General features: G+C 40.5%; 1 protein-coding gene across 1 annotated transcript; it reads right to left on the bottom strand.

The window, feature by feature from the left end:
* Positions 1–21: 21 nt before the first annotated feature.
* Positions 22–10,637, bottom strand: LOC148886579 (transmembrane protein 47-like). Its single transcript, XM_089016315.1, has 3 exons — positions 10,293–10,637; positions 5,891–6,031; positions 22–1,642 (listed from the first exon to the last, which is right to left on the bottom strand). The coding sequence occupies exons 1-3, from the start codon at positions 10,507–10,509 to the stop codon at positions 1,461–1,463; spliced, it is 540 nt and encodes a 179-aa protein (XP_088872441.1). The 5' UTR covers positions 10,510–10,637; the 3' UTR covers positions 22–1,460.
* Between the last annotated feature and the right edge of the window lie 1,154 nt (positions 10,638–11,791).

Here is an 11,791-nt window from a genome sequence, read left to right as displayed (position 1 = left end):
TCAACCCTTCAACTCGTCATACCCCCGAAAACGACACTTTTTATTCAGTCTTTCACGTACAAAGACTTTTGACACATTTCCGCGGGGAGACACACAAACTATAAATAGAATAGCTCCAGCGTATTATAAAAAGCCGTGTAGTCAGAAGATACTCTATGATATGTTTCAGGTAAAACGCAGAAAAAAATGGCGCCATGAATACACGACAAGCTCCTTGTTGTAATACAGTGATACCTTGGCTTCCGTACTTAATTGGTTCCCAGACAGAGTCTGTAAGGCGAAAAGTGTGTATCCCAAAATTTTATTTCCCATAGGAAACCATTAAAATGAGAATAATCCGTTCCCAGGTTCCCATAAAACATAAGTTTCTACTTTCTAATTTTCTAAACCTTAAAACTACACAAAATATACCTTATTTTATGTGCTATGGTATTGTAATTAAAGAAATAAACTGTACTGTATAATAAAGTCGTTTTATTGACCTTTGTGAAGGTCGTTGATGGCTTGATGGAATGGAGTGGCCGGTTTCCTTTCCTCAGCATTAAACACTTGATGAGGAACGTAGCCTTCTTCTTTCACTATCGTGAGGAATGATCCCTTGGAGGTGCTTTCTCTGTCATAATTTTACCTAGTTCCTCATCAACTGTGTTCTGTTTAGCTGTGTTGATAGCTTTTTGCAACAAGTGTACAGATGGCTTGTACGGGTTATTTGTGGAGCCTGATTGATGGGAATTTTAACCTTGCAGTTTACACTCTGCCTTTGAACTATCAAAGTTGAACCAAGTCCAAATTCCACCGTTTTCTATCCATTATGTCACTCTCTCTCTGTCGTCTCCCTGTCTCTTTAATGTTTAAACCACCTCCCCGCACTGCTGCGTTCTTGACCAATCACGTGGCTTTAACCGACGACTGGGCGTGGGGAATTGAGGACCATAACAAGCCGGCTGCATTTTGTTCTAAAACGGGTTCGTTCACGAACGACACATCACTCATTGTGGCAGCTTCGTGTGTATCCCTAAAAATAGTTTGTATGGCAAGGTAAAATGTTCATAAATTTAACGTTCGTAAGCTGAAAAGTTCGTAAGCCAACGGGTTCGTAAACCGAGGTATTACTGTACTAGAAAAAAAGAGGCCACAATACGGCCATGCACTGCTGCCTTGAAATATTCCAACCCAACTGTCCATTTTGTCCCAACAACAGACATCCAGCTCACCATGCAGTGGAAATGTCCAAGAAGCGGTGGCCGTCCCGAAAGGTCGCCACCTTACCCATAGAATCGGCCAGTGGGGGTGGCGTTGATAGTAAACCGAAGGGGTTCTATTCCAAGAGACCTGTCCTACTATAGACCTTCACAACCTGACTAAAAATAACCCGAGAGAGCTAGGAGAGAGTTTACTGTAAGTCCGTGCTCCTATACACACACGCCGGCTGTCCAAAAGAGTTTTGACAAAGGCGTCCATCAGTACATGCCATCCTCGTATATGTCCGTCCGCAGGCAGAAGAGGACTCCGCCCCCTAGCATGAAGATGGTGGCACCCCAGCCCAGGCCGTAGCCCCAGTTAAATTCGTGATACGTTTGCAGGACCGTCCCGTCGATGAACTTGATCGGGTACAGGACCAGCGCGCAGGCCTGCAGCACAACTGGGGGGAAAAGGGGAAAAAATAAGAAGTCGGGTCACTATCATTTCTGTTGCGCCAAATCTAGATTAGATGAGTCTTTATTCGTTATTATTTACGTATCACAGCAGCAGAGTGGAAAGAAAAGAAGTAGATAAAAATACAGGAGCTATCTAGCTACCGAGCTATCTATCTAGCTATCGAGCTATCCATGTAGCTATCGAGCTATCCATGTAGCTATCAAGCTATCCATCTAGCTATTGAGCTATCCATTTAGCTATTGAGCTATCTATCTAGCAAGCTATCTATCTAGCGAGTTATCTATCCATCTAGCGAGCTATCTATCTATCTAGCGAGCTATGTAGCTATCTATCTAGCGAGCTCCCTATCTATCTTGCTAGCGAGCTCCCTCTCTCTCGCTAGCGAGCTACCAATCTCTCTCGCTAGTGAGCTACCTATCTATGTAGCTAGCGAGCTACCTATCCATCGAGCTAGCGAGCTAACTATCTATTGAGCTAGTGAGCGACCTAGCTATCGAGCTACCTAGCTATTGAGCTACCTAGCTAGCGAGCTACCGAGCTAGTGAGTGACCTAGCTAGCGAGTTATCTAGCTAGCGAGCTACCTAGCTAACGTGCTAGCAAGCCACCTAGCTAGTGAGCTACCTAGCTACCTAGCTAACGAGCTACCTAGCCAGCAAGCTAGCGAGCTCGCTAGCTATCTAGTAGTTTGGGGGAAATGTAAAAATAACTCAAGTTTTATTTTTCTCTGACATAACTGACTTTAGAAATGTAAGGAGAAAAAAACAACAACATTCGACAGTGTCAAAAACCATTGTGAAAACATCAATTCAATAGAGGGTGGAATTTTGATGGCAACATAAGAAAAACAACCTTGTGGACAGCACGCATCGTCTTCTCAAAATGTGCTTACGTTTTGCATCATCCGGCAGACAAACAAACCAAGCAGCGTGTGCGCAAGTTGAAAACAAAAGCTTTGCATTGCACAAAACCACGTGGATGTCGGCAAAAAGTCACGACTCTTTGACCTTGACGTAGAAGGACAAAAAAAAAGACTTGAATGCCTCTCCCAATGTGACTCATTTTCCTTGAGCTAAGTCTTTGCGGCTTTGTGGATTTTAGCGTGACTTCTCATCCGCCTTTGCTTCCTCCCGGTAGAAGCGGCGGCGACCCGAAAGAATGCGGCAGTGTTGATGGAGCCCAGACTGAGACTGAGGTCATATTTCTGGACAGAAAATAAATAGCGCGGCACTGCCAAATAAATGGGGGTCCAATAAGGCGTCCGCTCCTCCTCGACTGCCCTTCGTAGCCATGTAAAGGCGGCCCTTATACTCTCCGTCCGGCCTCTCAAAGCAATTACGCACACAGGAAAGGATAACACCGGCTTGCCGTGTTTTTCAGTAAATGGCTCGCAGGCAGCGGTTGCGCCATTATGTCAAGTGCACACACTGGCCCCTTTTATGCCTGGTGTTTTCATAGAGGAACAAAGACAAAGTTCCCTCGCGACCACTAACGTAGCTTAACGTGAATAACTTTGCCTGTCAGGTTCGATTTAAAAGAAGCGAGAACGGTTATGGGATGTTGGTTGACCTCCAATTTGTTCAACTTTGGAATCTTTCCCGAATTTAGCTAATCAAATGCAAACCAATCACAGTCATAAAGAGCTTTTAAAATTCAGTCTTTTTTTTATCCTTTGAAGCAATACAAGTAGTGGAGCAACACATGTAGACAAACACTATGTCTGTGTTGCTTATATTATTTATCTTTAATCCTGTGACGGAAAAGTGTCCTAGAGAGTTTTGAAAGGTGCTTAGAAATGAAATGTATTATAATTTATTATTATTTCCGAGTAATAACAAAAATATATTACTTTTTTTTTGGGGGGGGCGTCAGTTGTATAAGTGTTCTTTGTGTCTTTTACTGTATGGCGGAATAGCCCACAATCCATTGCAATGAAGAAAAACGGGGCGAAAAGCAACTATTTACACTCATTTTGTCATTGGTATTAATTACAACTTTTTTTGAGTGGGGCGGGGGAGGTGAGTGAGGCTGATTAACTCATTCTATTGCCAGGGTTTTTGTCATTTTCACTCAAATTGCAGGACCCACAGAATACAGTAAAGTCTCGTTATATCGATATCGGATATATCGATAGTCCCGGTTATATCGATACTATTTCTATGCACGCACGGAGAAAATTACATGCAAACAGGGTCGGATATATCGATAGTCCCTGTTATATCGATATTTTTTCGGACTCCCTTGAATATCGATATAACGAGACTTTACTGTATTGAGTTTTTGGTCAACATAAACATTCAATGCAGCGTAAGAAACCTTCTTTCGTCAGGAAAAAAAATAGTTAATTCCTAAATTATATGAGTCTGGAGTTATCTGAGCTTGAAATGGGGACAGCTATTTTGTCATTAATGTTAATTTATTCACTGCTAGACGATGTGCAAAAATGTGTCCACTACAGTGCCAGGGTTTTTGTCATTGTCACTTGAATTCTAGGACCCACAAAATATTGAGTTTTAAGACTACATAAACATTCAATACAGCGTTAGAAAACGTGATATACTCTGGAGTTATCTGAGCTTGAAATGGGGGCGGATAAATACACAGTGGCTGTCCAAAATACAATGCAATACATACATATTGGTTTATATCGCGCTTTAACAACAGCTGACGATGTAACAAAGCGCTAACATGGACAAAAGGCAAATACTGCCCCCTTGTGGAAGGGAAAAACATTGCCAGAGGTCTGACCAGCGCTTCATCAGCGCGAAAACTCGAAAAATTTGGAAATGGCGCTCCACGTCATATTTTCAATTCCCAAATAAAATAAATGAAAAATGGATTAATGCCATTTTATTGTGAAAAATTGTTTTGAGTAACAAGCATGGCCACGTAGCAAATCTATTGCTTTTGTATAGTAGTCCCTCACATAGCCAATTTAACTTGCATTTAAAGGCAAAACCGTCCCAGGACTTGAATATCAAAAGAAAATGGACACCCCCCCCAAAAAAAGTTGAATTTAACTTACTCCCTCGCGACTTCCAGTTGTTAGTAACGCTGCAAATACTGTGGCTGTTTTTTTTTTTGGCCGCCGGTCCAAGCGGGGGCCTCTGGGCTGCTCACCACAGAAGAAATGAGCTCAGGCAACGCACCACTGCTTCTCTCCTTGAGACGCTTTTATTTCATAGGAGCTCTGGAACAAATAAAAGCTTGTCTGCCTGGAAAAGGCTTGCGGTTGGGCGTAGTTTTCTGTCATTTTTTTGTATTATTTCTGTCACGCATTGTGGCCCGTGAATTGGTACCTGGACCATCAATGGGGTCTTTCCATACTTGATCTATTAACCCATTCGCTGCCATTGCCGAATTTATTCAGGGAATTGAAAAGTGGAGCGCCATTCCAGAATTTGTCCGGGTTCTGTTTTTTTTTTTTTTCATGCTTGGGTGCTGATAAAGCGCTAGCCAGACCTCTTGCAATGGTTTTCCCTTCCTCCCTTTCTTCCATGTTCGCACTTTGTTCCAGCTGCTGTTAAAGCGCTATATAAATCAATATCTATGTATTCCATTTTGTACAGACACCCCCATTTCAAGCTCAGATAACTCCAGACCTATATAACTTAGGAATTAACTATTTTTTTTCTGATGAAAAAAGATAGCCTAAGGTTTCTTACGCTGAATTGAATGTTTATGTAGTCCTTGTAATTCAATATTCAGCAATTTGAGTGACTATGACAAAAACCCTGGCACTGGAGTGGACACATCTTTGCACATGTCTGGCAGTGAATGAGTTAACGATGACATGATCGTGTTGAACTCAGGCTTATTATAGTTAGTATATTATAATCGGGGGAGTTATGGTTATTATAGTATAGTTATGATAGTAGATATAGTAGTTATAATAGGATTTGTCAATACAGTTGATTTTTATTTGATTTAGATTTGTTTTTAAGTATTCATTCATTTTTGGAGCAAGTTTGGTCGTTTTTATTTTCATCTGCTGCTTTATTTCAGTTTAAACGTAATTAGTTTTAGTGTTAGTTGTAGTTTTTGGATAGTATTGGACTACTGGGAGTTTTATAATGTCATTCTTTTGAAGCAGTCCTGTTTTTATTGAACGCAATATCAAGGGAGACTATAGACTATAACTATATTTTGTCCATGAAAAGACCAAGAAAAAAAAAGGATCACGATACACATTTGGCGCAAAATGAAAAAAACAGGAAGTAGAGGAAAACCGACCTGCGGTGAAGAGGAAGACGGCCACGGTGCGGTAGTGCTTCCTTTGCGTCCCGCGGCACAGCGAAATCAGGCCCACCAGAAAGGCCACCAGGGTTGCGGCGGCGCCACCCACCAGTAGCACGAGGGTGGCGATTTGCCAATCTGCGGGATGGAAACGCAGAACAAAATCTTACAACGTTCATCCGAGCGACTATTTCAAAGGAGTCACAAGGTAGTTGTTGTTACGTCAAACTCAAAGCGGTTGTCATGGAGATGAGATGGCTTTGGGCCTGGGTGGAAGGAAAAAAAACCCTGTGATCATTTCTTGGTCGCTTTTAAAGCAATAATAAATATTCTCCTATTTGCAGTCGGTGGTTGCTGGGGGACATGTTCCAACCACACTGACTTGGAATACATCTTGATTTTTTTAACTCATTCACTGGCAGATGATGTGCAAAAATGTGTCCACTCCAGTGCCAGGGTTTTTGTCATTGTCACTTGAATTCTAGGACCCACAAAATATTGAGTTTTAGGACTACATAAACATTCAATACAGCGTTAGAAAACGTGATACACTCTTCTTTCATCAGAAAAAAAGAGTTCATTCTTAAGTTATATGGGTCTAGAGTTATCTGAGCTCGAAATGAGGGTGGTTGTCCAAAATACAATGCAATTCATTCATATTGATTTATATAGCACTTCTTTCATCAGACAAAAATAGTTAATTCCTAAATGATATGGGTCTGGAGTTATCTGAGCTTGAAATGAGGCCAGCTGTCCAAAATACAATGCAATACATACATATTGGCTTATATAGCGCTTCTTTCATCAGAAAAAAAGTTATTTCCTAAATGATATGGGTCTGGAGTTATCTGAGCTTGAAATGAGGTCAGCTGTCCAAAATACAATGCAATATATACATATTGGTTTATATATCGCTTCTTTCATCAGAAAAAAAGAGTTAATTCCTAAGTTATATGGGTCTGGAGTTATCTGAGCTCGAAATGAGGGTAGTTGTCCAAAATATGATGCAATACATACACATATTGGTTTATATAGCGCTTCTTTCATCAGAAAAAAATAGTTATTTCCTAAATGATATGGGTTTGGAGTTATCCGAGCTTGAAATGAGGGCGGCTGTCCAAAATATGATGCAATTCCTACATATTGGTTTATATAGTGCTTTAGCAACAGCTGGAGCTGGAACAAAGTGCTAAAATGGAAAAAAGGGAAATGCTGCCCCCTTGTGAAAGGGGAAACATTGCCAGAGGCCTTGCCCGGCGCTTCATCGGCACCCAAGCATGAACAAACAAAACCTGAAGAAATTCGGGAATGGTGCTCTACGTCATATTTTCAATTCGTTACTAAACTAGTGAAGTTAAATATGTTCTTTGTGAGAGGATTTTGTGTTTGTTCCCATTTCAAAATGGCTCTCTTAACTGCTTTGTTGTGATTCCCCTAATATCCCCCCCCCCTACCACCACCTCCTGAAATCCTACTCGTCTGTGTCACGGGGGAGACAGTCGACTGAGCTCAAAAGAATAATTTGCATCGGGTGAGGCCAACAATTGGTTTGTCATCGGGGAGCGAAAAAGGAAGCGCTTCCCCGTGAAGATAACAGCTCAAACGGCATTAGAATAAGAAGCACGCGAGGGATTATTGCTTCCAGCTTTTACCACATCATGTGGCTCGAATTTCCATCAGACGCTTCTCGCCAAGAAAACACATATTTTGAAGGTCAAAATATTACAGGGGTATTTCTAAGCTCCTCACTATTTGTATGTAGAGCTCAGTTCAAACACAGAAAAAACACATTCCAAGCCTGAGCTTCTCACCTCTGCTTTATGAACCTTGGGCCAAATGGCCATTTCGCCCGCGACCCAACCCTCCACTGTTGTTTTAATGAGATCTGCAGACCCTCAAAAGTGTCAAACCCACCTCCCGGTCGGCCCCCACGCATTCCGCAACATGAGAGCTCGGGCCAAAGCTTCGTTTCCGCCACATTCTTTGTGGCTCGCGTGGACCCACCATTGGGTCGGGCTCATTTTAAGAAGCACTCTTTGGATGACTTTAACATGAATAAAAGTTACATCTGTGAGCAATAACTACAGGGGAAACTTAAAAAAAAAATCAAAGTCAAAGTTATTGTCAAATATGCTAATATACATGACATACAGCACAGATGAAATGACTGTCCTCTCGGACCCAGCGTGCAAGGCACTTATAATGACTTTAACAAACATAATAAACACGAAAATGCCAATTTGCCTTTCAAAGACATGAATTGGGTTGCAAGATCTTGAAATACAACAAAATTGAGATGAGTTAACGAGAGCTCCCAATGCAACAAATATGTCAGCACAGTTTTTGATTGGGAGGAATGTCGGTGCCATTTGACTGTCACTGTTGGACAGTTTTGGGGCTTTTGTGCTTTTTTTTGTGCCTGTCATGGGCGATTTGTTCAGCGGAAAAGTTGGTGCTGTTGGACAGTCAGCGGCTTGGAATTGAAGCGGATTTACGTGGGACAAGAGATGTGAGACAATACCGCTTTTCGTCAAAGGATGCTACTGCTTTGTGTTTGCTTTCAACATTTAGCTTGTAGCAAACGTGCACGTTTCACCATGACGTCCTTGATCCATTGGTGAAAATGACGCTTTAATATTCTCCTCTTTTATCTAGAATTGCTTCCTTTAACAAATAGGGTGCAGAAAGTGTTTAAGATTGAATAACTGTGTCTTTGTTTTGTCGCATTATTATAATTTTTTTGTTCGTTTGACTTCGATGGCGCCGCGAGAGTGGCTGCCTTTACAGCAGCTCCTCTATTATGTTTTTCTACTTCTTCCTTTCCTTTCCTCTTCCTTCCATTACTTTATCTACTGTGAAATGTACATTTCTCCACTGCGAGACTAATAAAAACTAATCCAATTAAATCCAATGACACGACTCAGTAATATCAAAAGAAAAAGCGCCACAATGTCAAGGAACATTTCACAGTTCTACTCCGTGAGTGCACAACAAGGGGGGCCGGAGTGTAAACCGGGTGGGTCCACGTGCCTGTTGAACCGCAATGAAAGACCTTCCTTGTTAGCTCTGTGGGTACGCTGTCACAGGCTGGGTTTAAAAGGGCTCCACTACAAGTGATGAATTGATGGCCTCCCCCCTTCCCCTCCATTCACCGACACTTTCAACGCCACATTAAAACAAATATTCGAAAACAATAGGGGTTCATTCATATGCTGATGACTATTCACACTCATATCCTTCCTGCTCCTGATTCAGCCAGCGTGTTTATCGCATGCCTCATTGCTATTGTGTGGGAAGGTGAGTGCAAAGCAAAACGTTGACGAATTATGCGATGATGTTAAGGAGGGGTCACCTTAGGTCAGATTCGTAATGTAAATTTGCACGTGAGTAATTTCTTACAATTTTTAATAATTCTTCGTCCAATGGTGAATATTTTGAATGGTAGCCTCAATCGTCAGCCCTTTTAATTCATATTTCTTGATTTTATTTACAAAGGAGTCCGAACATTTTCTTACCGCATTAGGTTGTCATATAATAAAGTTATATTTATATTAATGAGTAAAATGTATATCCTGTGAACGTAAAGTGTCCTTGAGAGTTTTGAAAAGCCCTTGTAAATGAAATGTATTATTATTAAAATAAAATACATGCAATGAAATTCATAATAAATCAATTGTTTTACAATGAACAAAACACCAAATCCCAGTAAAATTATAATTATATTGAGATGAAAACTTGTAAAAAAAGATTAATTATAAATATACGGGCCGTCATTTCTATAGCACTTGTGATTATGTACAATTTAAGTAAAATTATAATTATGTTGCGATGAAAATCTATTTAAAAAATTAATTATAAATATATGGGCTGTGATTTCTATTGCATTTCAATTTATTTGTAATTTGTTTTTATTTATAATTTTAACTGTGGTTTTATTTATGTGTTTTTGTGATTCTAAAGTGTCATTGAGAGCTTATAAAGGCATTTAAGAATAATAATAGTAATACATTTTATTTATTTATATTATTATTTATATTATTGTTATTATTATTATCTACAATACATATTGATTGACATAGTGCTTTAACAACAGCTGATGCTTTAACAAAGTTCTTTATTATTATTATTATTTATTATTATCATATTGAGTATTTATGAGTTAAGTTCTATAATTGGTAGATTTTTTTTTTATTTTTATTTTTTTTTTGGGGGGGGGGTACGGTAAAAATCGAATTGCCCAAATTTTAATAGATCAACGTAAAAAATAAACATTCTCAATTTGTCAATCACCTGATCTGCTTAGAATAAGAAAAACTATCTCAGAAAAACAACTTTTCCTCGTCCCACCCAAACACAGAAAGCATCCCAACGGTGATGAAAAGAATTGTGATCTACGAACCAGAAGTGAGCGTGGAGAAGCAGCTCCACGAAGCGTCCTCGTCCGGCTGACTCGCCTCGGACTGGGAGCACGACTCCCACAGGGAAAGCGAGAAGTGGTCAGCTGTGACCCAGGCCGGACTGAGTAGCGCCACCAGGTCCAGGCACAGCGCTAGGAAGACGCACAACAGGGCGATCAGCTTGAATGGCCGCAGCACGTACACGTCGTTCACCGACATGGTCTTCTCGTCTCACAACGCCTTGGGGGTCGTCGTCGTGGAAAGAACCAGAGGAGGAAGAGCGATGTGCGTGCAGGTCGTCTGCTACCATAACACGCACTAACTCACGAACTCGCACAGACCAAAGCTCGCCACAACGTTTCCCCCTGGGAAACTTTCGAGCCGCGAGATCCGGTGGACCTTCACATTAAGAGACAGACACTGTTGATTCTCGGCGAGTGCGTCGTGAGACGTTCTGTCAAACAATTTCACTTATTTTATCAGAAATGTTCCATTTCTTGACCCATGTCTCATTTATATCAGTGACGTATAGTATATGTAATAATTTATAAGCAAAGTGACAGTCATAACAATTAATTATTAGTTCCGGTAGATTGTCGAATACTTAATTAAAAAAGGCAACGGAAATGCATAAATCGTAATCAAATCATATTGTCAAAAATGACGGTTAAAATGGTTGTGACATAAAGTTACCGATACATTTTTCGCCCGCTTCATTTATAATTTAAAAGCTAGGAAGTTGTTGTAATGTTTTAACCATCCAGCAGATGGCAGTATTTATTCGTTGATGATATTGTGGTGCCATATAGAGTACACAGCATCTCAAATGGGCCGTTTGCAAAAAGGTTGTGATTTGGTAAATAATGGTAATGTCGTTTTCCTCTACAGTACGTGTCAAAAGTGACATTTTTGCTTGAAGGATTAATGAAAGTTGACAAGCATTAAGTAACACTATGTTAAGATAACTGTATTGGATACCAGTGGTGGTCCATCGAGGCCTGCAAAGCCTTCTCTTCTGGCCTAAAAATATCTGAGTCACGCACTGTTGTTAACTATATTTTGTCCATGAATTCTTATGAAATGATTCCAAATTGTCTTTCAGCTTGTTTTCATTACTTTTCCCCTGTTGCGCTACATGTGCGTTTTCGTATTTAAGCATTTAACCAATCACATTTCGGCCATCATTTGTTACCAGGGTCAGAAATGTACCAGGGCGCCTTCACAATCAGATCTGAAGGCTCTGGAGCATAAAAATCAATGTCAATGAAACAATTGCTTCAACCAATCAGAGTTCGAGTTGGCAACCGAAGGCCTGCTCGAAGGCGGTGGCAATGTCAGAGTTTGTTTTTGTAAACTATGATTGGCTAATCACTATCTAATCATAGTATCACTAGCCGTTAGTGATAAGCGCATACTGGCCAAAGCTAGCACACTGTATCTGTAGCGAGCTGCATAAGCAAATACATTTTTGTGTTGATTTAACAGAGGTTTTGTCAACTCA

This window comes from Hippocampus bargibanti, linkage group LG16 (assembly GCF_051943395.1).
Source record: "Hippocampus bargibanti isolate YZ-2025 linkage group LG16, ASM5194339v1, whole genome shotgun sequence".
Lineage (NCBI taxonomy): Eukaryota > Metazoa > Chordata > Actinopteri > Syngnathiformes > Syngnathidae > Hippocampus > Hippocampus bargibanti.
This window is presented reverse-complemented; position numbering and strand designations above follow the sequence as displayed.

What these genes read in the sequence shown, in the direction of transcription:
- LOC148886579 (XM_089016315.1), bottom strand. Translation starts at nt 10,509, where the DNA reads ATGTCGGTGAACGACGTGTACGTGCTGCGGCCATTCAAGCTGATCGCC. An exon ending in CTTCTCCACGCTCACTTCTG is followed by an intron (nt 6,032 to 10,292) that starts GTTCGTAGATCA and finishes TCCATCCCGCAG; the next exon opens with ATTGGCAAATCGCCACCCTC. An exon ending in CGTCTTCCTCTTCACCGCAG is followed by an intron (nt 1,643 to 5,890) that starts GTCGGTTTTCCT and finishes TTTTCCCCCCAG; the next exon opens with TTGTGCTGCAGGCCTGCGCG.